Source organism: Rhinolophus sinicus, chromosome 16, assembly GCF_057876585.1.
Source record: "Rhinolophus sinicus isolate RSI-liver-muscle chromosome 16, RSI-T2T, whole genome shotgun sequence".
NCBI lineage: Eukaryota > Metazoa > Chordata > Mammalia > Chiroptera > Rhinolophidae > Rhinolophus > Rhinolophus sinicus.
This window is the reverse complement of record NC_142516.1, coordinates 5629453-5655666: the sequence shown is the minus strand read 5'-3', so window position 1 is coordinate 5655666 and position 26214 is coordinate 5629453. Positions and strand designations below refer to the sequence as shown.

At 39.6% G+C, this 26214-nt stretch overlaps 1 protein-coding gene and 1 long non-coding RNA gene across 26 annotated transcripts in view; one reads left to right on the top strand and one right to left on the bottom strand.

Moving 5' to 3' along the window:
- FNBP1 (formin binding protein 1) overlaps positions 1 to 26214 on the bottom strand; it is a 115760-nt gene that overhangs the window by 15363 nt on the left and 74183 nt on the right. For 5 of the 25 annotated variants that reach the window (XM_088793441.1, XM_019728832.3, XM_074331174.2 and 2 more), the window contains exons 7-12: positions 12631 to 12759; positions 11573 to 11719; positions 10215 to 10412; positions 9074 to 9256; positions 6058 to 6141; positions 3307 to 3321 (exon numbers count right to left, since the gene is read on the bottom strand). In XM_088793441.1, the coding sequence (XP_088649567.1) occupies positions 3307 to 3321; positions 6058 to 6141; positions 9074 to 9256; positions 10215 to 10412; positions 11573 to 11719; positions 12631 to 12759 (756 nt within the window). The remainder of the gene's footprint in view (positions 1 to 3306; positions 3322 to 6057; positions 6142 to 9073; positions 9257 to 10214; positions 10413 to 11572; positions 11720 to 12630; positions 12760 to 26214) is intronic. The other 20 variants (XM_074331177.2, XM_074331178.2, XM_019728838.3 and 17 more) reach the window with 10 other exon arrangements.
- Positions 14854 to 17116, top strand: LOC141571375 (uncharacterized). The gene is made up of 2 exons (XR_016019297.1): positions 14854 to 16410; positions 16915 to 17116. It is a non-coding gene; the product is annotated as an uncharacterized LOC141571375 (long non-coding RNA).

Below are 26214 nucleotides of genomic sequence, written 5' to 3'. Positions count from 1 at the left end.
CTCTGCACAGGCTGAGGCCAGAAGTTTCCATCCCCGTGAAGTGACAGATGGGACATCTAGTTCCTCAGAGAATAAGGGTGAAAGGACATTTGAAAAATAGTTCCTTCCCCTCCCCTTCATGTGCTCTTCCCCTGCTGCCTTCAAAAGTCTGGTCGCTTCTTTTTGACAGCTTTAGGGTAATCTCCGAAAATTCATGTAAGATGCCCTCCCCCGCTCCATCATCAACTTCCTGCAGCTATGGAGTCAACCTCCGCTGCGTTTAACCCATGAGAAGTGCATTTTGCTATCCTGATTCCCTTTCCAAAACAACGGCTGCCTTTCCTGAGCAGGCGATTGAAGGAGAAAATACCACGGGGGGTGTCTAGGCTTTCACATCTGCTCACTTGTTAGAAGCTGTGTGATCAAGTACTTTTACTTACACGAGGCTGTTTTCATAAAGAGAAATTTAGTCAAGAACCAGGGGTAAGCCAGGGAATTTAGAAAAGAGATTTTACTTTGGAACCAATGAAACTCAGGCAAGACTGGCGTGGGGAGTGGGTGGAAAAGAAGGGACTCGGATAATGTCTTTTCAAAATTGTGCTGAGTCTGCCAAGTGGTTTACACGGGGGCTTGTGATGGAAGCTCCTAGGGTGCTGTGCTGGAAGTGTGGGATTCGGCACATAGTTCACTACCAGGGCCACACAAAGACCTGTCAGCCAGAGTCCTCAAAGACGTGCGTGCGTGCGTGCATGCGTGCGTGTGTGTGTGTGTGTGTGTGTGGCGCTAAGATATGAGCGAAACCAGAATGGAAGTGACTTTGCCCTCGTGCCACACCAAGGAAATTCAATTTGCCTCTAAAACGAGGATGAAACAAACTAATCTTCAATATCAGAAGAAATCAGATGTGTTTTTTCTTGGCCATAAACTGTTGTTATAAGACCTGAACCATGTGCTTTTCATTTTGCTAAAAGCTCAGTAGTTTGTTCGCATGCTAAGTTCACTGAACACACATGAGCATGTTTTCTAGAACCGAGGTTTTGTTTCATTTTTTTCCTTCATGCTGGAATCGGCAAAACACAGTGTGAGATGTACGGCCTCAGAAGTCAGGAAATCTAGGAAGCTCTCAGTGTTGATTTGTTAACATTTGCTGAGGCTTACTATATGCTCTGAGTCCGAAAGAACTTGCTACAATGATGGAAATGTTCTTGTATCTGCACGGTGGCTGCACATGGCTACTGAGCATTTGAAATGTGGTTGGTGCAACTGTAGAACTGGATTTTAAAATGTTATTTCATGTTAATTAGCTAAAATTTAAATCGCCACATGTGGTGAGTGACTTCCACATCAGACGATGCAGGTCTAGACTGTAAACAGGTGTAAAGTTTGCACTGGTGGATAAACGCTGCAAAGAAGTCTGTAAATAAAACACACTGTACTTAGGACTTACTACCCCAAACAACAACAACAAAATGCAACCCTGATGATTTATAGAAACGAAATGAATTATATAATAAATAGACCAGGAGTCAGTCTGATTGACCAGTTAGGTCTCTATAGATGGTCTATGTTTCTGTGTTGTTATTTGAAAATGAATCTCGATAACCATGCCTCCAACAAACTTCACGTTGCCCATGAAGATTCAGGCTAACAGCTTCTTCTAGAGCCAAAGAAACGTAAGGTTTCCAGAAGTACCGTAAATGGTCATTTTGTCCAATTAGCCTTTGGAAGCTTGAATTTCTTCAAACAATACTCTGACCTATGAGTCATTTTGCCATGAAGGAATTTTATGTTTATAGCTTTGAGTCATAACAGATTTTCTGCAATCTTTGGAGCAGCCCAGGTCCCAAAGAACCAGGTGGCGTTGGGATTGGACAAGGGGGTCACACACGTAGATGTACATCTTAACTGGCTTTGGCTCTACGAGGATCTTGTTCTACAGCTTCTGGAATCGAGCACGTGCTTCTGAGCGACCCCCTCCCCCAAAAGGCAGAAGCATAAGCTGTTTCTCCAGATTTTACTGTTTTTACACCCAAACTCCCTCTGTGACACTCCACTTCTTTATTAGCTTCGAAGTAATGGTAAAAGCAACAATTCAATACCAGGTTGGTAAAATGATTTGTGTCTCAAAGAGAAAGACTGCCAGTGATATTATCTTTGCTGCTAACACCTCAGCAAAAGAACAAATAAAGGGCAAGAAAGAGACCCTGGCACCCGAGAGAATCCTAGTTTCTCCCAGATTCATAGCGCTGAGGAATGCAGCTCATTTAAGCATCTAGATCTTTCCTTCTTGTAGAATCCTTAACCAAGGACGCATCACGGGGCTTTATGGCAGTCTCAGAAATGTTAAATTAAATAAAATATTTGTTTTTTGAAGGGTTGCGTCAGTTGCCAAATACTGTCAGGTTGAAATAATTCTGTGTATGTGGGTATGTATATACTTACACATGTGTTATATGTAAGATTAACTGGAAAATAGAATCCTACGTCATCAACTGCAGTTCCTAAAGTGATGGTCTCGTACCTGGTTGAATTGTCACCATTTATCATTGTCCATAATGTCAGGATATCCTCAGCTATAGTTGGAGAATACTATGTAACTTACACATATCGGAAGTATAGTTATGGGTTATGTTGGTTAAGAGTGTCTTTTAATAAATGTAACAATTAGTCTGTTTACTAAGGCTCTACAATTAAGTAGAAACAACACAAAACACTAAGTAAATCGTTTTAGAAAGGCTTAGGAGGCTCTTTTGCCCTGGCCAGAAAATCGTTTTGTGATTCCTTGAATCCGCTATGCACAGGCACCCATGTGTTTATGTAGCACCTTCAAGATTTCATGGGTGGCAGTCCTTGCAGGCTGCCTTAGACCCGAGTTTGGGGCTGGCATTGTTGCCACCTGTCTCCTTTGGGTTCCCAGGGTTTGTCACCTGCTCTGTGGCTCCTGGGAAGGAGCATCTTTCCACTTTTAAATTCACTTTAATTCAAAATGACCCAATAAGTCAACTTCCCAATAGTTAATATTATCTTCATATTTCAATAAAGTTGACCCACATTTATCATCCTCTTAAGGCCCCGATAATATAGAAAATCAAATCATGAGTTAAGCGTTAATTTTCTTAGCAACTTGAAAGATTCAGATCGCCTCTAGCAGAGTCTCGACCTTTGTATTTCCAAGCTTTGGAAAAGAAACAGCAACAAAAGCACACAGAAGAGAAAGACAAGTCGACAGTTAACTTTGAAGATAGGCTGCACATGGCATAGCACCCACAAAACACACACCAAGAAACCTGATTCGATTGAGGACATGCATGGAACAATTGTGCTTACCAGCTTGAGAGAAAGCTTCGCGTAAAAATTGAAGGAGGGTAACGGGAAACAGAGAGAGAGAGAGAAACAACACATCAGAAGAAGAACTCGGTCATCTCCACCGCATTAGCATAACACATAAATTCACCTGTCGCTTTGTGAAAATGACTTGGAGCGGATCTGTGCAAAAGTTCATGAGAGGGGCTGATACCCACCAAAACCTTTCTGTAGCGGCCACGTATGTCGCCAAAGCAAAGAATGAAGACAGAGGAGAGTTTCTGGTGTCAGTTCTATAGGGTCCCATCAGCCTGGATATCAACTGGGCTAAGTTTGTAGTCAGTGACATACGATGATGATAAAAGACAAAAATAATCACGTGGCCTTTAGTTCACCAATTTTGCCACGGAAAGTTTTACACAGACTAAAAGAGTCTGAAAAGCGATTACTTCCACCACAGACAAGTCATAATGTTTTAAAAAAACTTTTTACTTATTTAAGTGTGTTTTTCCAGGATCCATCAGCTCCAAGTCAAGTAGTTGTTTCAATCTAGTTGTGGAGGGCACAGCTCATGGTGGCCCATGTGGGGATCGAACTGGGAACCTTGTTAAGAGTACTGTGCTCTAACCAACTGAGCTAACCGGCCGCCCCAACAAGTCATATTTTTACATCAAGGAAATCTGATATATGTGAACACTGGCATTTCTTGGAGGCATTGAGGCAAATTCTCAAACTGGTGAGCAGGTGAGCTACCTCCAGGGGCCAGAAAGTCCTTCAGTGCCCCGCTGGAGGCAGAAGGACGATGCTCTCCCCCACCTGAGCAGCACACTCCACTTCCTGCTCTGTGGAAGGGTCTTTGGAGGCTTTCCATGGCCTACAAGCCCCATCCGCAGGGCTTATGTAGTATTTGGGGGAATTAACAGGAGTTAATTCCTGCTCTTGAAAGTCAGCTCTGGGATATAGTCAACTGTCTCAGGACACAGACAGCGGCTATAATCCTGTTGGGCCTTACAGCTAGTGAAGGTACAGTGTTTACTGGACCCAAAACAGATCAAAATGAGGGGAAAGAAACCAAACCCAAACATTTGGTCCTTCATGAAGAGGTGAGACCTGCTCTACGACTTCAATGCGGTATTTTGAGAGCTCAGTGCATATTTACTTAGCTGTTATCGATCCTAAAAGTTCAGCTAACTGATAATAGGATCCTAAACTATGTTGGGACAAAGTGTAGCAGAACATATGTGCCATTTGATTTTAAAGCGGGGGGACAGAGGGTGTTCAAAATTCCTGAACCATATTTAGAAAATCTCATTCTTAAGATTAACTCAAAGTTGACACATTTTTGTAAATAGGCATTAAGCTTTTAAAGAAATTGTCTCTATGAAGAAACAGGAGACTTTTAAGGAAAGTAGCAAGACTAAACCTTTGGGGAAAAAGGGTCCAACCAGTCACATTCATGACTTAGCTCCTTGCGCCCCTCCTGTGAACTTTAGCACAGATCCATTCATCACAATTTGAGCTCTTTACAGACAACATTTAATGGTGCACAGCAGAAAACTTTGCCAACACCTTCCCTACAAAGCACAGTGCCATATGAAGATGTTTTCTCATACATTATCGTCTAAATGTCGCTAATTCAAAGGACCGAGATTTGAACTCGGTCCGTTATCTGCTCTGTATTTGTCTGCTTCCGTTATTTAAAGTTACATATTCTTTCTTTAAAAAAAAAAAAAAGAAACACAAACAAAAACAGAATTCTAATATCAAAACAAACAGCCTAGGAATATTACCACTTCATAATAATAAGAAGTCATTAGGATTGGGAGTAAATCCCAATAGAAATAGGAAATACCAAATTCTCAGACAAATTCCATTTTCTGAAGTGGACAGTGATGGATGACTTGCCAGCGGAACCATCACGGCATACGGTATTCCTTTTCATGGTTATAAACTGGTTCTCGGTCTTAAGTTGCAGGCCAGCCAGTTAGATCATTTCACATTAGACACTGAATCATCTGCTAAGAGCATATTTTAAAGGCTGCATGAGGTGCGCTGTGAGACACCTGAAGAACTACAAAGCTGTCAGTTTCAGGCGACAATTATGGGACCTTGGGAGCCACAAGTGTCAATAACACATGAGGGGACACAGAGCTAGCGGATCCATGTGTTATTGGGCAGTCACAGGTACTAACCTCAAGTACAAAGAAAGGGGACAGTGAAAATAAATATATAAGCAATGTGTCGTTGGTCCTCTCTGACCTTGCTCACGCTTCACGGATTTGTTTTGGTTCTCCGAGCATTATGGCGTAACTCCCGTAGGGATCCATCTGTTATAAGCGTGGGCCGGGGTGACCGTGCTACACAACTGCTGTCTGTAAGAGCGTCATCGTCCCATGACCACGCTCCGCAGCTGCGTTTTATGGGGAAATTCTGCCATCAAATCCTACCCAGTGGCATCATCTCAGATGGTAGTCACCATCAATGAAAAGGGGAAAAAACCAAGCTCCGCTTACTGACATTTTTAGGCAGTTTGACTGTCAGAGGGAAGTTTGGTTCCTTTTTTCATGCAAGTTTTCCGGATGAAATAGCCTGTGATTGAATTTATACAATTAGGCTTTTTCTCCGGTAGTGGTGGTGGTGGGGTCTCTCAATTGAGAACTTCAATTCTCAAGTGGCAGAATAACAGAATGCATCGGGGTCCCCAGTCTTGGTGATGTCAATGGGGTTAGTGCCTGTGCCGTGACGGTACGACCTGGCCATCACAGGTGAACTTACAACATATTCCCTAGCTTCAAAAGCATACGTGGGTTTCCCTATCGTCCTCTTCATGAGTTCTTTGTGAAAACAGAAAGACTGAGTCTGCCAATAATCAGCAAGAGAACAAGAAACAATGAATAAAAGTATCCAGAAGATTGTAACAGCTGACAAACAATTGGTAAAGATTTCCAAAATCTTTGATCAACTTGGATGGCATTTTTTTCAATACAATGAACGCTAAAACCTGGGGCAAATATATCTATATTTTAGATTTAGGAGTCCCTGGCTCAGACCAGAAAAAGAAATCCTAATTTAAGACAATAAAGTTACACTTTGTAAATTGTAAACTGACAACATACTATCTAGTGTAAAGATGAAATACGAAATAGTGGTTAATAACGTTCAAATGGTATACCAGTCTTTAACGATGTTCAGTGAAACAGGATTTTCTTGTAACTGTCAACGATGTACAACAAAAATTATTGTATCCTGTTCAATTATTTAGAAATAAAATCAGCTAAGAAATGTTTGCACAAGATTTACACATTCTGCTGATAGAAACACATTATTGAAATCTGGATCTGAAAACTGCAAACATGATAAATTTGAAGACATACTAAAATCACAGATTTGTTATTTTCCTAGGATATTTTTCCTATCTTTGGCATAATAGCCTTAAAGATAAAAAGTAGAATAAATAAAATAGTAGCAAGAACTGTATCATTTTAGTCATGGATACAGTAAACCATGTATCTTCCACTTTGAAATTGCTTTACAATCAAATTTATTTCCCCAAACTTGAGATTAATTTTTTGTTTTGAACTTCCTAATCTTACTTCTATAATGTATTTCCTTTTTATTTTTGCACTGCCACTTCCTGAAGGGAAGGACATCAAATCTGACCCCAACTAACATAAGGGAAGCAAAACTATGTTTCTATTTACTTACTAATGTTTTTAATGGGTACTTGTGTGTATGCAAAAGAAAACACACTCACTGTTTAGAAATGTTTTTTAACAGGTTTCCTGAACATAGATTTGAGATGTAAGAAATAAAATTCATTTTGCTAATCATGGTAAAAAAAAAAAAGGGGCGGAGAGTTTCTTTATCAAAATAACCAGTTTCCCATTTCACTGCTTTTTGTTTTTAAGTGTTATATGTTTTTCTTGCCATCTTTTTCTTATACTTATTGATTACTGACATTCCTTGGTTTTTTCCTAAACATTTAGAGAATACCATGAAACACAGATTCAAAAACCACTTGCAACCAACAGACTGTGATGTTGAGGGAAGAATGGAATAACGATAGAAACAAATGGCAAACAATCATGAATAGTCAACATCTTTCGTCATGAGATTCCAAAAGACAAGACAGATATATTCATTATAAATATAATAAATGAGTGCTCCGCAAAGCTTTTGGAAGTGGCAGAGATGGGTTAACTGGTTTACAGTTAAAATGAAACTTTACAGTCCAGCAAAAACACCTGCTCATCTGTTGGAAATTCTTCAAAGAACAACTGGAGATGGATGGGCAGTTCTAGAAGCCAGCAGAATCGAGATCTAAGGATAGAGCTCAACGCGACCCACCATCCACTTTGGAAGCTATACTCTGACTTCTAACGATGGCTGCCTTGAAATTTCTTAGAAATTAATTTTCTAATTCCTAACCTGACAGGCTGGGTAACTTTAAAACAAGACAGTTCTACCGACTGTATTCTTTGCATAAAACTTTGAGATTCCCTTATCACAGGAACTCTGCATATAAAGTAATGGGGGCTTTTGTCTCTTATTGTAAAACAGAACAACTTAATTGTCTATTAGATATTTACATTCCTTTTTCCACAGAAGCAGGGAAGAGCAGAAATTACGTTTGTGGAAGCACACATCCCACTATAGCTGTCTTGCTACAGGACAGGACACAGGAAGCACTTACTGGGTGTACTAAAGGCACTAAATGTTTATTTCCTCTTGATAGTCACACTTCCTTATTCATTATCAACAATATTTTGGGACAGCCTAGACTAGACTGACCATTTAGATTTAGTCAGGACGCGAGCTATTACTTTATTACAATCTTTTATCAAACTGCTATCTACTTTGGGTTCCTGGAGCAACTGCATAAAAGGCTGTGACTTAAGCACATGCAGTCGCAATTAGAATGGCCCACCTGAGTCTAAATGACATCCACTTACGAGTCAACCATATCATGACAGATTCTCCCTCGATGTGGATGTCACAGAATCTCAGACCATAGGAACAGGCTCCCTGGCTTTACCTCCTGGCCGTCCATCTTCCTAACTTCATCTGTTTATCCCTCAGTTTTCTTATCAGTGAAATAAGGAACCTTAGTACCTCAGTTCTTAAGTTGAAAAAAGTAAAGGAGCACCCAATCTGGCATATAATAAGCACTCAATAAACGTCAGCTGCCGTTATTATTTCATTCTTTAAAGAGAAATTACTGCATCAGGCCTTTTCCAGTTGGATATGTTATCAGAATTTTTATCAACACCTTACAAGTTCACCAGGAGAGCTAAAGAAACCACTGTAACCCGCATTTCCCCTCTGAAACCTGAGGCATAGCTCAGAGACAAGTGTCTTCATGACACTCACATTGCTTCAGTAATTATGAAGCAAATAGCTTCTGACTATACACTGACTTCCAATTCCTCATCTCATATGTCATTAACTTTAGAAACTGAATCTAAGTTTCCTGTTTTGGCAAAATCAAGGTAAAATATTAATGACTTAGAAGTTTTAAAAGGGAAGTGGAGAAAAGTCCTTTCGAAATGTACTAAAGACAAAAAGAGCTCTGGGCTGGCTGGTTCTCTCTCTCTCTCTCTCTCTCTCCCCCCATCCTGCTTCCTTTCTGCTTTCCTCTTTCTGTCCTTCTTTTTCTAACTATACGTCACAAATTCTTAGTGTTTTATGTTATGGGAAAACACAATGGATTCATTCACAAACAAAATAAGTTATGCAGAACAAAACAGGCAACCAAAGCGCGAGAGAGACAGGCTTCCCGAGCAGAACTTACCCCTCGCTTTAGGCTCCTGAAGCAGTGGATTTTGGGTTTGGAGGTCATGAACTCGTTGAAGCGATGGGAGAGGGGTTCCTTTTGCTGCTTGGGAGACTGGGGGCCGTTGGGAACAGCAGAGGGTGAGGCAGAGGCAGGGGGGGGAGGGGGAGGCTGATGGGGGGATGTTAAAAGGGACATAAGCTACGTATAAGAGATGGAGCAGTGACAGAGTAAAAACCAGAAACAAGAAGATAAGACACAAAACAAAAATGAGCATCAAATAATATTTGAAATCCAAAGCAAGTCAAACACAAACAATTACATATTTACGCATGGTCCAAAAGAAAACATGGAGAGTATGTCGGATGAAGAATATGATGAGAGTGGGAGTTTTAGTAAGTAGTGCAACAGAAGAATAGCAAGAAATATTTGACAAGCAGCTCATGCAGACTTTCACATGCAAATTATAGTTCTAATCAGTTACTCTAAACCAGTTTAAGCCAGAAGGGTCAATCTTTCGAAACCACCTAAACTCTCACAGCTTGATGGGAGAAAATGCAAGACCTTAAATGCTAGGGTTGTGAAAATAGGAAGACAGTCTTTTAAAATTAAATATGCAATTATTCTGAGGGTAAAGCAGTAATGTCGCCTCGCTCATATTTTATGCCAGGTTAATGCCGTCATGCACCTACGTATCACACTATAAAAAGAAAACGAAAAATGTTCATGGATCCACATGTTAACATGAATTCAAAGCCAAGTTATTAACCCATGGAAACAATCTCAATTAGATATGCTGATCAGTGGTTATAGAAACTTCGCGCATGATCCCTTTTCCCCACCGAGGTAACCAGCAGTCTGGGGGACTCGGGAGTGAAAGGCATGATGGGAAACGGCCAAGAGGTCAGTAATCGGTTAGTGTGGGTGACAGGGTACAGGTGACAATGCATCTGAAATCAGACAAATGGCCATGGCAAAGGTACTACCACCAAAGAGAAATACAGTTTTAAAATAAAATAGCACACTAGTTTTTTTTGTTTGTTTTTTTGCATTCTGAAACTGTAGATTTAAAATCTTAGCTTTTTGAAGACTAAAAGATAAAGTCAAAATCTGCACACTTTATGAAACTCATTTCACACTGGATACCAACGATTAGTACCTTATTTTTTTTGATGAACGGCCATAACTTTCCTTTGGATTTGCCACCAAATTTGAGCTCTGCTTTGCCTTCTCCTCTGGAATTTGAAAGGCTGTTCTCGGATATGGTGCGTTTCATTGGCTGAGTGTAATCCTCAAATTCAATGTCTCCGGGAGGCTCAAAGCCTGACTTATAAGCTTCTATTACCAGCTGTGAATCCTGAAATGACACCCATCACACACAAATACATTCACACACATGGAAATACTTCTTACACAGTGAATCCTGTGCACTGCATATCGATGTTATTCTAAGGACGTTACATTGATTGATGATAGATTTTTTCCAGTAATAGTCTGATCATTAGGAAGAATAAGTATAATTTGCAAAACTATATGTCTAATTGAGATTTTTAAAGATACTTTCAAGAACCATTTTTCTACATCTGGAGACACAAATATTCATTAAGAACAACTTTGCTAAAAGCAGAAAACTTGGGCCATTATTAAGCAATTCCCTTGAAAAATACAGTACTATAAAAATAAAGATCATTTGGAAAGATTTCAATTTCTTAACATGAGCCCGCATTTCAGCTTGCCATATGTTAGCTAATAATGTGTCGGTGTGTCACAGACTGCCAATCATCTTTCAATAACCACTCACCCTTCCTTCTTAGTAACAAGAACCTGGTTTTAAGTTGGGCACATTGATTGCCACCCAGCTACCAGGTTTTACTCCCCAGCCTTCTGTGTCGCAGGAGGTGGCCACCTGACTACGCCTGATCTCTGAGAGCTCTGAGATGCCGGAAGAAGTACAGTGTACAGTTTTAGGAAGTCTCTTAAAGGGATGGCATGGGCTCTTCTCCATCCATACTCTGCTTTCTGGAATTTGGATGTGATGGTTGGAGTTCCAGAAGCCATACTGAGTTTGAAGGTGACATCACCAAGAGCTGTGAACTGGGGGGAGTCAGGGTCCGTAAGGACTTAGGGACCACCCACTCATGCCAAGACGGGACTCGCTGCTTGTACACATCTTCTACCTGAGAGGAAAAATAAACCGCCTTGGGCAAGACAGGACCATGCTTGTCACCTGAAGCTAAACCTACACTAGCGGGTTCACTTCCCAATCCTGACACTCCCAGTGATTACAACCTTCACCGCATCTAGTGAAAATAGGATCACCTGGTATCAATGGAAACTCACCTTACAAAACAAGCCCGTTTGAACGTGGAAGTAATCGTGTGATTTAAAAACTTAAATCAGGCCTATCAGGAGAAGACTGAATGAGGTAACCCTAACCCCTTTTAGTCTTCTGGAAGGGGGCGGAGAAATAACGGGACCACGGACAGTTACAAATAAAGTCCAACCTACAGTACTTACATTTTTTTGATCAATGGACTCAGCTGCCTTCACGATTCCATCCAGGCATTTCCCAATGATTGGGACCACCTGCCGATCGGCCTCCGCATAGGTCTTCATCGATTCTCCCATCCTCACTATCCGCCTTTCCTCCATCTCTTGTATTTTCTGTAACATTGGATTTTGTATAAAATCAATTTGGCCCACAGTTATTTAAGGATGTTGTTTTTCAGCAGCACTGTTACCTCGAATAACTTGGCGAGAAGGGACATGGGCCTAAAAAGGGGTCGAGTTAGAGCACCTGTAAGTTTACTGTGCCTCGGCCTTGGCCAGCTGTACACATATTTTATGAATTCTTAGGCCGCCTAAATGTATTTTTTACACAGTCCTACTCCAATGTCAGTAAGAACTGCAAACTCAAGTCGTTTGATTATTAACACTGTTTGGTGTTAGATTTCAAACATTTCCTCCATCTTTGATCCACTACTTTACTTGCACCAAAAGCACAGTATTTGCTTAACTGCCTCAACCCAACACAGGCTGGGATGAGAGCAGTGTGCCTACTGTGTGTATAAACACGATGAAGCAAATATTCTTTTTTTTCCCTACAACTGGACTTGAAGTTGTAAGCGATTCCCAAAGCGGGAGAACATGGATAGATCTTTGCTCATGCCATTTTTGACAACCTGCAGGAGCCAAAAGAAAAACAATTCAAAGGACAGAACTGTCACCTACTCAAATCCTACGACTATGAATGCTGCTTTCAGTCCTAGAGGTTGGCTTTTTTTTTTTTTGTAACCAGCAGGGTCCTGTTAGCAAAGAGTATGTTAATCTAAGCATCACAGTTCTAAGACTGTACGTGCAAACCAAGGAAGTGTGCAAAGGCTACTGATTAATCTTGAGATTAATATTGTATTTTACCTTATTGCGAGTCAATGCTTGCTATCAGTGCTTTACGAAATGACTTGAGTGAGAGGAAATTTAGGATGACATAAATTCTTAGAACCTGAGCTCGCAAACATGATTCTAAAGCCATGTGTTTCTAAGAAAGTCACATCTGAGAGACCTGAATCACTTACCTGAAATATAGTGGGAATGTGACTGTAATAATACTCGCGCTGCTCATGGTTGAATTTCTGAAGAATCGATGAGTAATCTGCTTTGCTGTCCTCGGCCATTTGGTGACGTATTTGAGCTTGTTGTCGCGCCTGAGGGCAAAAAATGAGAACATCCCATGTCTACAGACAATAACAAAAAGCCTGGAATTGGAAACTGGAGGGGCTGGGGTCAAATTTGCCTCACATGTGTTGTATTTAGCAGGTGCTGTTTTTAAAAAATCATTTAGAATTTGAATTTACTTTAGGTAAGGATGTGCGTCCTAATGTGTCACAGACCTCATACTTCTCTATTGCCTTAACTTGTCATTGCTTCCTAGTTTGACATAAGCACCACCATTCTTTATTGCCTACACTTGGCCCGTTCATGTATTTATGTTGCCTGGATGTCCCTTGTGGGAATCTCTATATGTACCTTTTTTTTTTGAGGAGGGGACAGGGGAATCCTTATACGTTTAATTAAATCCAGTTGTCAGTGGGGTGCATGAACTAAAAAGGCATATGAACCACTGATCTAAATGGATCTTTCTAGAACTCTCCACTATGTTTATTTTTAGTATATACCTTAAAGAAATGGTAAGCATGGCTCCCTCTTTGTGCTTTTTATGTTTTTGTGTGTGCTATTTTGTATTTTACTGGATTGCTTTTCTCCTAATCAATAATCAAATTCATAAATGTGATTCTCTAATTCGTGTTTTGGTTTATTGCATGCCTACAAAAATTGTTGACACGCCACAGAACTGATTTTAAAGCTCAGACGAGAATGTCTGTCAACTTTAGAGTCACCCACAAATACCACAGATTGTTAGGCTGGTAAAACCATCTTAGATTCATCCAGCACTCTACATGCCTAGATCAATATTAGCTCATGAATTTCCAAGACAATCTGAGGTCCACACGAGGCAAAAACTACCCACAGCCAGAGGAAGAGACGCTTGGCCTGTAGGTGACTCGGCAAACTCGACACATTGAAGCAAAAACACAACAGGAGGGGCCTTGTTCCAATATAACCAAGGCAACTTGTGCTTTGTTTTTGTTTTGCTTTGTTTTGTTTTGTTTTACTGAAACTAATAGTTTAAAAGGGGGGGGCATAGGAATGTTCAAAGGTAAACACTGAAAGACATGCTGGGAGTGGTTGGTCCCACTTTGTATCTCATCACTGATAATATCTACTGTCGGTTTTTTACCATCTCAGCATTTTTATTGGTTTCCTGCCTCTGTGACTTGACGGTGTAACCTGGTTTTCACTTCCTTGACTCATTTTACTCACATGCCTATTGGTGAAAGCCTGAGGTGGTCATTCGGTGTGGTTTCCTTTATTCTCTTCCCCATTCATACACTTCCCAGACCAAGGTAACAATATCAGTATTTCCAAGTGACTTTCCTTATTACCTGAGGTTTTTAGTTTCTTAAGGCCTGTCGGGACTTCAAAACCACTTTTTCCACTTCTCATGTCCCCTTGGTTCTTTTGCTGCCACATTGTTCCTCTTGGTTGGTGGCCTGTTGACTCCCTTTCTGACCATATGCTTTGGCTTCTGCTTCCACTGTGTCCACTAGCAGATATATAATCTAGTCCCCAGAATATTAAGTCCCTGGCTACCTGAAAAACCCATGCCCTTCAACACACTGTAGCCCTCCTGTTTCAATAGTCGTTTCCCCACCTACGTGCATCCCATCTGTTCCTCTGATGCGACCAACAACAAAATCCTCTTAACTCCTTCAATTCCCTAGAGTTTTATCATTTATCACTTTGTTATGAATATGAAAAAAACACGGAAATTCCCAGGGGTAGACCTCAAATGTCTAAAAAATTCTCTGTTTCATGGAGAGTCCCCTTATTAGTTTTGGAGAAATGATTCGACCTTGGTGAATTTTTAAAATAGCTTAGTTCTGAAACTGAGATCAGAACGTCATTTTTTATACACACACACACACACACACACACACACACACACACACACACACCCCACATCATGAACAGGTTAATGCTTCCTGACAATCCATCGTACCAACCATGGACTATTTTACTGATGAGAACTGGAGCCCTCCAGAGGCACCCCAGCACCGTTTGGGTGGAAGGGGCTGTGGTCCTCTTCCTTCTAGCTCCCCAGAATCTCCAATGATGCCTTCCCTTTGGCCATATGATTGCTCTTGTAAGCATATTAACTGCTAAGAGTCCCATGATGCCCTTACACTGCTTATCTGTCGTGATCCTGAAGCATAACTAAGGACCACTACATGTGAGCCGTGGAAGCAACTGAAATATGCAACATCATGTACAAAACCAGGCTGGAAAGCTAGCTGAGTAGAAGCAAAAACAAAAACAAAAAACAAACAAACAAAAAAACCAGACAAACATACGCTAGAAGGAATGGGTCTGCCTTTTATGTTAAAGAAGATTCTCTCTCTCGGGGCATTTTTCTTGAGTGCAAAAGCTTGAACATAGATGGCAAAAATCTATGTATTTCTACAGTTTCTCTCTCACTCACTAACAGGATAGAGAAGTAGCAGAATATCATTGTTCACCAAATGCTGCAAGGCAGGACTGTCTCATTCTCAATTCCAGCACCCATCTGCTTCAAATTAATATTCGCTCTGGAATCCCAGGCCCACGGATGCGCCATTGTTCTGACCAAGTTTTACTATGGAAAATCTATTTTTATTTAGTAATCTGTTATGTTTATTTGACAGTGGGAAGAGTCAGTTGAGTCAGTTACTCATTATATCAGATATATTTTTAAAAATATCTTTAATACTATTTTTTACAGCTGTATCTGGAGTAACCAGTTAGTAACTATATATTTTAGAAAGTGTATCTCCTTATAGCTAAGATTACATGAAGATTATAAGCATCGTTCTAAGTATTACTTTGTCTTGTGCACCTGAAACTAATAAAAGAAAAGTATTTTATAAGCAAAATAAATAAGTCACTAACAGACACGTTAAGAAAAAAAGATTATAACCATCGTTATTTCTCACCTCTTTTCTCACCTCTATTCTAAAACTAGCAACTGTTATCTTAAGGAGGTTCGGTATTTCCGTTCTAAGCCAGACCATGAGCGTTTTCTTTTAATTAATTTTCCCATCCTAATAATAAAAGGCACAACATCTTCTAGCAACATTCCTGTAGGACAGAGAGAAGTTCAGAGGATTTTTTTTTTTTAAAGAGTCAGTCACAGAATTTAGAGATAATATTCTAAAAAAGTCCAGAATGACCACAACTGCCTGTGGCTGTAAGTCACAGACATCTCAGAATAAGATCTAGACCACTTTCACTGTCAATCAGAAAGACTGAATTTAAACTTGAGAATTTCTGTGACAAACCCTGGGGAATCTCCCCCGATAAATCCACATAAGCCTAAGTATGTACTGCTTACACATGACTTCACTGCTCGGTAATCTTAACACAGTCCACTCCTCGGTTTATGGAAGTAATCCTGCCTAAAAGGTCAGGCCAGCAGTTTCTAAATAAAGAAAACAATATTTTAGAGGCTGAACTGCAGCCCCGTGCTTTTAAATCCTAATGGGTTTAAGGACAAAAGTACTGTAACCCATTTAGTTAAGATAAATTTAGATGATAAGCATGGCCGACGTGTGTAGCTACTTCCTGTTCAATTCGGTATTGCTTTCTCCTTACCGTTTCAGATATTAAGGAGAGACTAACACTGGTGGCTGAGTGTCAACTGTCGTGAGCAGAGAAGATGGGGGCACCGAGCAACTTTTCACTTTCACACAGCGAACAGGGTAGGTCTGCTTACTAAGTTATACTCTCACATCTTTTATCAGGGCTGCGGAAGGCTTTTGACCTTTCAACCAAATGAGCAAATATTTACACATTAACTATAAACAATGAGATTTAGGAATTTTTTGACCACGACACACTTCTCAGGATGTGAGCCACTACTCTTCCTTAAGTGATAAACCATTTGTTGCAGTAGCAGGGAGAGCTTTTGGAAAGTCACTTTTTTCCTTGGTTAGAAGCATGTAATGCAAGGAATTACAAAGGCCCATCCTTTATTACCCCAAAATTTGGGGAGAGCAAATGAGGACTACTGGACAGTTATCCCTGTTAGCTCAAACAACAGTAAATGTTCCCCGGAGCAGCTATGCCTCCAATATTTTATTTCGTCATTATCATATGAGACCAATTGTATTTTAGACTGGAGGGGAAAGGGGGCTAATTCGAGATTTTATTCTGAGTTGACTATTCTGCACGGCAGCTAGCTGTCTGTAATTGTTACCCCATAGCTGGTGACGGGTGGCAACTCCACTCAGAGGGCAGATGGGCCTGACCGCCATCACCGGAATCCAGCCAGGAGGGCGTGTGGCTGGGGCTGGAGGGCGCAGCAAGAATCTGGCACCCGGCCCTTCGATCCACCCCTCTGCAGTCTACCTAAGCCTCTGACTTAATATTGTGGATAAAATTAAACGTCTGCACTTAGTAACCTGGGTTATCTGGTCTCTCTCTCTCTCTCTCTCTCTCTCTCTCTCTCTCTTTCTCTAGTTCTTTTTTTTTTAACCCAATTACAGTTGCTGTAAATAATTCAAATTTACAGAATGGTATGGTCTAGAAGGTAGAAGTCCCTGTACATTCTACCCTCTGATAATCACGATTAACGGTGACAACTCAGAGCTCTTGATTTGTTGGGGGAGGGGGTGGGTCTGAAAAAACATCCAGAGGAAGCACAGCAGCCTGGGGCAACTCACTGGCAAGCTCCAGAAGCACAGCTGCAATACCACTAAATGAAACCACGATGAACATTACAGTGCTCCCCAGTCAACATCTGGCAAACTTGGTGAGTCTGACAGTCACCAAGGAGCTCCAGCCAGACACCTTCCCAATGGACATGGCCAGGTTAGGGAGAAGCACTCGCATTTTCACAGCATACAAGGGAGGCAGGGGCCACTGAATATTATGACCTACTTTCTAGGTATTTTTGACATTAGAAAAACAGCAACCTGTTGAGAATGGCTGAAAACTCTAATTTCTCTACTGGATTTCTCTAGGATTTGTCAATGACTAGATGTGAAGCGGATTTTATCCTGTCTTTGACCCAGCAATTCTACCTCTGGGAATTTACCTTAATGAAATAATTCGAAATGCTCACAAAGGATATCATCACAGTATTGTTTATAATAGCTAACACTTTGAAACAAATGCCAGATAATGTGATTGATTAAATATGTCATGCCCTTGATGGACTATAATGTGTAGCATGTAAAAAAATAATGCAAAAGAATATTTAATAAGGGAAAGTGAAAGCTGTATATAATTTTAAAAATTTTAAGTTTCCAAAACAGTATTTACAGCATAATCCCATTATTGTAAAAATAAAACATTAATAATGATCACTTCTGAAAAGAGTGACTAAGGGATATTTTATTTTGCCAAGAAGATTAACAAGAGACACATTTTAATGCTGAATTCCAGACACCAAAGAGGTATGGCTTGCCTTTGAGGTAAAAAAAAAAACCACACACAAAAAACACAGAAAACAAAACTGAAAAGATAATGTAGTAGGAGGGTTACTAACAAAGAGAGATGAAAAAGCTCTCTGTCTAGAGCAATGTTGTACGATAAATGGCATTGTTCAAATTTCCTAGCAAACTGTTGCATCTAGAATACATTTTCAAGTTCAAAACTAAGAATGCATTAACAGATTCCTATTCGGACAGAGTGCTGTGAGTTTTTGTTGGAGACTTTCAGGCAAGGAACTTGCCAAAACAATGAGTCTGTCTTTGATAAATTATAAGGGCAGCTAAAATACAAAACAGAGAAAAACTTCAAAATAAGTTAACCGAAGAAATATGCTTGAAATATTCCAGCAATTTCCTGATTTTTTTTTTTTTTTAAACAGTCTTCCAACTTGTAGCCCCAGTATGGTAGGTTCCTTTGGTGCACAGTCACTGAAATGGAGAGAATATGGACAGATAGCAAATGAGACCAGCATCTCAATCCCACATGGGCCATTCACTTGCTAAACAGCTTTACGAAAAGGCCTTCTATTTCCCTACACCCTGGTTCCTTATTTGAAAAGCAGAATTTGCAATACCTATTTGTTCAAAGTGAAAGACAATTTCTGCTAAAAGAGAAGCCAAGGCCGATACTGTTTATTTTGACATTGGCACAACTCCAAGGTGGGCTGCTGTGAGCAAATATGGCAGGAACTCAGGTGGGTCTAAGACAGCTCTCCTCTGGTTCTTCATGCATTGCCATTGGCAAGAGACTTGAGTTTTCAGTTACGGTGGGTTTTGAAATGATCTCTTTCTCTTCCCCACTTAATAAATAACCCTAACAAATAACCTCACCATAGAATATGATGAACATAAGGTTTTGTATACATACAGCTGAAGACAACAGCCTGGATTCTAGAAAGTTAATGCCCATACGATCACCATTCTCTATTGCTGTGGAGTTATTGTGAAGAACAAAAATACTGAAAGCACTTTGTAAATATAGTTCTAGAAAAGAATGTTCCTTAGAAGAGGAAAAAAGTTAGTCATGATACATATCCCAGAAAAAGAAATGAAATACCATACTTTCAGTTGTGAAGAAATCTGAGGTGTTTGGTGGCAAGTTAGCAGCTGTTCACCCTTATTACCCATGTCACAATAGATGTTCAAGCAGTAATGTTTAATATGAAAAATCTTACATGTGTTATTTAGTACATACTATCAATGAGATCAAGATGTAAGATCACAGACCTTTCCTCTATTATAACCTCAGTGTTAGTTTTCTCTGCTTTCTTTTACGCTGGGTGACACTGAGCAAAACTTCTCTAGTGACCAGAGAAGACAGCCAGGAAGATTGTTTAGGTCTCAGGCTATGGGGTGTAGTGGGCTGTGAGAAAGAAAACCTTAAACTTGTGTATATTATACAGGTGGTACAAGAATCCCCAACCCAAGCAATGAACATAAAAATTAGTCCCAGATTGTCTGGCAGAAACAAATATAAAACCTTGCTAGGAGGATACTTCCACAATCCTGCTTTTATGGGATTATCAGAGAAAAAAACACATCCCTGTTGAAGATATGTTCAAACAACAAAGATAATAATAACCATGAATGCACAAGGAAATAAATCACCATGAGAACTGACACAATAGAGAAAAAATTATCACCATAAGAACTTGAGCTAAAAGAACAATTTGAAAGAAAATATAAAATAGGAACATTTAAAATGATTAAAGAAATAAAAGAAACAATAGAAATCACAAGAAAATAATATAAGACATTATAAAGATGAAGCATATCTGAAAAAGAACCTACTGGAACTTCTGGAAATAAAAAATTCAGTCATTGAGATTAAAAACTTAATAGATGACTTGTATAATAGAATAATTGAAGAGAATTCATGAAGTAGTTGAGAAAGTCACACAAAATGTAATGTGTAGATAAAAAGAAGTGGAAAGACTGAAAATGAAGTTAAGAAGCGTGAGGAATCAAATGAGACGTTTCACACACACCTAATATGAGTCCCAACACCAACAAGTTGAAAGACTAAGAAACAGGCAATATTTCAAGAGTTAACACCTGAGAGTTATTCTACATGACAAAAGAAAGAAATCCACCCCCAACCCTGAACCACAAGCAGAGTAATTTAGAAATAAAAAGTCTATACTTTGAGACATCATAGTGACGCCACAGAACACCAAAGGTAAAGACACGGTCTTTTACATCTAGGGAAGAAAGTCAATTATCTATAAAGGAATGAAATTAAGTAGATAGTCAAGTTCTGAACAGGAACAATTAATGATAAAAGACAATGGAACGATATTTTCAAAACGTTTAGAGAAAATAATTGTCAGCTTGGAATTCTATACCTAGCTAAACTATTACATTAGAGTGAAGACAAAATAAAGACATTTCAGACAAATAAAACAGGAGAACTTGGGCCGGCCCGGTGGCTCAGGTGGTTAGAGCTCCATGCTCCTAACTCCAAAGGCTGTCGGTTCGATTCCCACATGGGCAGTGGGCTCTCAACCACAAGGTTGCTGGTTCAATTCCTCGAGTCGCGCAAGGGATAGTGGGCTGTGCCCCCTGCAACTAGCAATGGCAACTAACAACGGCAACTGGACCTGGAGCTGAGCTGCGCCCTCCACAACTAAGATTGAAAGGACAACAACTTGACTTGGAAAAAAGTCCTGGAAGTACACACTGTTCCCCAATAAAGTCCTGGTTCCCTTCCCCAATTAAACAAACAAACAAACAAACAAACAAACAAACAAAAAAGAACTTAATCCTCACAATCTCATAGAAAAAATAAACCAACCTATCATCCAGAAAGGAGGAAATTTACCACAGAAAGGAATAATAAGCAAGAAGTAACAACACTTGGCCTGCATTCTCACATGGCTACAGCTGTATGGACAGATGGTGAATCAATGGCTGTCCCTCTTTAGATGGCTCCTGTAGCTCTTAGTCTGGTACAGTCTCCACCTCTCTTTATTGGGTCCCCGATACTGAGGCCTCATGGCAATTATTATTTATCATCTTACCCCAACCCACTATCGCCTGCCTAGTCCTGTAGGCAAGAGCAGTGGCTCACGCAAAAGAGCTTACTTAATATAATCCAGCAGTAAAGTCATATGAACTCAAGGCACAGAGATGTGCTTCAGTCACATCCAGCAGGGTCACTCTGGGCGGAGGTAATTTAACATTTCATAGCGTTACCCTTTTTATCTATAAAGGGATAAAAGAATTATGGAGAGGATTAAAACCTTTTCAGAAAATATTAAACACTTGTCCAGCGTAAGTTTTTTGTGTGAAGTGGGTTCAACAGCATTTCATCAGTGTCACATTCATTTCGCCATTTTGCTTTTAACATCCTTCATCATCCGTTCTCATCTCACCTCTACATTTAGATCCTAATCAGTCCCCTGCTCTGTCAGGCAGGCGAGCATCTGCAGTGTGTTTCCCTCAGTGGCCTGGATGAAGTCCTCACTTGTTCTTGCTCTGCTCCTTTTTTTCAATTTCTACCTATCCTTCATACTCAACAGCCAATTTCTCCTTCAGGCTTATCCCAACAACCTATAATCTGTACAGAGCTTTTTTCAGAGGCAGCATCCATGAACAGCTTCTGAGCTCCTAATATTTGCACCAGATGATTTCATAACATTTTTTTTAGCTGCTATTGTTCTGATTGTCTTCATGTAACATGATATCTGTCATTTTCTCCAGTTGACTCAAGTTTTCCTTGTCTCTCCACCTCATCCTTATTTGCTACCCGGGGTCCTCATGAAAGGCATCCATTGTAATCCTAGTGATGCTATACACTACTTGTTCAATAGATATTCTTGTAGAATGTCTAGATGCCTAGAATGTTCAAAATATACTCAATAGATTTATAGCAGGTTGGAGGGGAAAGAACTGAGGAGGGAGATGACAATAATAGTGTTGACCAATAAACTGAAGTCCAAAAGTAGGTCACTGCTTTAGACACATCATGTACCACTGAAGCCTCACAACCAGCCCTTGAGGTGCGTAATATTACCCCTATTTTATAGAATAGGAAACAGGCTCAGAGACGAAATAAATTGCCTCATGCCATGCCATTAGGGAGTGGTAGAAACAAGACCTGAACCCATTTCTATGTAGGAGCAAGATTAAGAACATGCTCTTGGCCAACCTAGGCCATTTACTAACAGTAAAAATTAAAATATTTTATTAATGAGCTGTCATATGAAAGTCTTGCAAACAGTGAGAGGCACACAATAAGTGCCAAATAATCAAAGCCACACACACACAAACATAAGTAAATATCGTTTTAATTCATTTTTATTTCATATTCATATATCCATGTTACATGAATATTTGTATTCATACTATATTTTATTTAATTCATTTTTATCTTCAGATCTAGGGCATAAGAATGACTTATCATCTTACTTTGCTCTATTGATATTTTGTACATTAACTTAGAGGTTTGTTAATGATTATACTTTTAGGAGCACTAAGGCAAAGCTAAGATAAACTCATGTCAACATTTTAATGTAAATGAGAATATTCCCATTAAATTCTATTTCACATGTGAAATGTCAAAGGAAGAAAACATACCCACTATAACTCAAGATAAATATTAAGAAGTGAAACAATAGAAACCATTCAGGATGTTCACTTAATACAAACACACTGAGAGGCAAAATAAACAACATAGGAACCCTACAGATATGACTTCTTACAGGATAGATATAAACAAGAGAATAACAAAAGTGTCTTCTCTAGAATCCTTAATTTGAACATTGATCCACTTATAAAAGAATAGTTACAGCAACAGTATTTATATTTGATAGTCTCATTTGAACTCTATACATTTTTCTCTTGTTGTAAATAAAAAGCATTTTAAACTGAAAAAGCTTCAGTTGCAAAATTTACTTCCTGTAGTCATACTAACCACTTCCTCTGTAAAAGAAAAATTGTTTTCTAACTTATTACAATAAACATTTCCTTCAGACATTTTATATGAAACAAATTTAGGGAAAGCGCTGGACATTAACATGTTCAGTAAAGACGTCAACCTTGTAGTTACAGCAAGGGCAGAGGAAATATTTAACAGGACAACTCCTTATACGTACAATAACTTAAGTAGTCATCTTGCTAGAGACTGTTTCCCCAAATGGTAAAAAAATTTAACACTGCTACTCAGCTGTGTTAGAACAGAACCAACCCTGGCCTTTCTGGGCTTCTCAAACCTCGCAACTCTGCTTCTAACTGAAGCAAATTCCTGAACTACTAAACTTCATTTGTTTAAATCAAGATAACTACCAAACGGATAATCATTCAAAGAAAATTCCTTCATACTTGCTTTAAATGGCATAGATTCTTTCCTACAATTTTATTTTTCTCTCAACATGTGACACATAAAAGCACATGAATATTTTATTGCAATTAGAAACATGAAGTTTTATCACTTAACTTCTTAGAATTCTACCTTAATTCATACAGGACTCAAAATCTCCTATTCTGCACATGGACAGTGATGTGGATTTAAAAGCTAATAATGTTCAAAGCCAAGTATTTTTAGAAGCTCTAATATCACACAAAAATGGAGTGCAAAAGCCCTAAGAAACTGATACACTGTTCTAAGTGCCCACGGCCAGGATTTTAATTTAATTTAGCTTTAAAAACATTTCCTCAAATCAGGTTATATAATAAAACTCATGCTTAAGCCAAATAAGGAAACCCCTCACACTGCACAGAGAATTCTTCTGGTAGGTCAACGCTCAGAGTTGCAATGAATGGGAATAAAGAAGCCAAGTAAATTGTTTCATGGCCCATAACTGCCCATAAAATTGAGACTCAGGCAGTCAAAGAATCATTCAAGTCGAATGAAACTAGACCTATAAGAAAAAGAGAAATAGATACTAGAGTTTAAAAAGCATAACTTGAACTTGCTGACAACTTCTGCAGATCCTTGTAACCACTAACTGCAGTTTCTGTTAAACAATATCCTATTTTGCATTTAGAAATTATGTAAGAACTAAGAGTCACAAGGCAAGGGCGAATTAGAGAAAGGGAATTATTCACTGCCTGACATGGATGAACTCAGTTTAATGCATGCATTTAGAAAACACTGTTCTCTCTGTTTGGAAATATTAGTTCACATTCCATTCATTTTGATAACCTTTTCCTTTTTCATCCCAACACCACACTAACCAACTGCAGTGCTATCAGAATCAGGTACTGTCTTTCATCCAAGTTTGTCCAGCATGCTATCATTCCAAAGCAGAGTGACAGATAAAACCTGACTTTAAAGTCTTTGTCACCAAGATGCCTTTCAAGAGTTGCTTAGGGAAAAATGGTTGAAAAAGGGAACATTCACTAGACAGTGAACTAAATATTAGGAAGAAAATGAAAGGCACATTCCTTAAAGCCAAAGACTGCAGGATTACAAGTGGGTGTCTGGGCCACCCCCACCCCTTGCCAGGATGTAGTCAATGAGTAATGAGTGAGGGAATGAATGAAAATGAATGTGAACATTTCACAACTTAGGAATTCAGTCAATAAGTTAAATGTTTTTTAAAAATGAAAAAAAGACCATGAACGCATGATTCCATTAGAATTCCCTTAAACTGAAAAAAAAAAAGTATACGGGTGGCCAGATGGCTCAGTTGGTTAGAGCGTGAGCTCTGAACAGCAGGGTTGCTGGTTCGATTCCCACATGGGCCAGTGAGCTGCGCCCTCCACAACTAGATTGAAGACAACGAGCTGCCGCTGAGCTTCCGCTGAGCTTCCGGACCGGCAGCCGGATGGCTCAGTTGATTGAAAACAGCCACTGGAGTTGGAGCTGAGCTGTGCCCTCCACAACTAGATTGAAGGACAACTTGACTTGGAGCTGATGGGCCCTGGAGAAACACACCGTTCCCCAATAAAATTAAAAAAAAAAAAAGTATGGGGTAACTAACTCATTTGGGGGGCTAAGTGAAGACAGAAATAAACAGATTCAGAATTTAGTTGGATAAAAAGTTGTACCAAGCAGAAGCAAACTGTATGAAAAAATAACTACTAGACAGATTTTAGATAGATTTTTATAATATAAATTAATGGTTACTTAGAATTCTGATTCTTCAGAAGCAACCTCCAAACTATATAAAGCTTGAAATACTGACTCCATTAAAAATTAGTCTTGGCCACCTCTCTACACACTAAATTCCAAACCCACACAAAATAATAATAATAAAATAAAAACTAAAAAAATGAAAAAACAAGAGGAGGCTGGCCTGGTGGCTCAGGCGGTTGGAGCTCCGTGCTCCTAACTCCGAAGGCTGCCGGTTCGATTCCCACATGGGCCAGTGGGCTCTCAAACCACAAGGTTGCTGGTTCGACTCCCTGACTCTTGCAAGGGATGGTGGGCTGTGCCCCCTGCAACTAACAACGGCAACTGAACCTGGAACTGAACAGCACCCTCCACAACTAAGATTGAAAGGACAACAACTTGACTTGGAAAAAGTCTTGGAAGTACACACTGTTCCCCAATAAAGTCCTATTAAAAAAAAAAAAAACACAACACACACAAGAGGACATGAAGAGTTTAGTTGCTCAAAGTGACAATGAACAATGGTCCTTGGGTGTTATGTCAATTCTGGGGGCACTGGGCTCCCAAGCGATAGGGGCACGAAGAGCCAGGCTCTCTGTACGTCTAAGCATGATCCTTAAAAACGTGTGATGGAGAAACAGTAATATTCTGGCTGTCTAGGCTTGTTCCATTGCAGAACAATAATTTCATAGCAATGAAGAAAATTTTAAAACAAAAGACCATCCATGCATCGATTAAAGGCATACCAAAAGGCTTTATTAGGGCAAGTAAAGATATTTTTTAAACAGAAAACAAAAAAGGACTAACCTTAAAAAAAAGCTAATTTAGACTTTATTAAAATTGATAACTTGTGTTCATCAAAAGAAGCCAGAAAAAAGACCGACAATCTCCATTGTTGGTGAGGATGAGGAGTCAGTGCTGAAGGGTGCATTGCTTGGTACACCACTTTGTCAGGCTCTATGACAGCTAAGCCACATATACACCTATGACCCAGGACTCCACTCCTAGGTGTG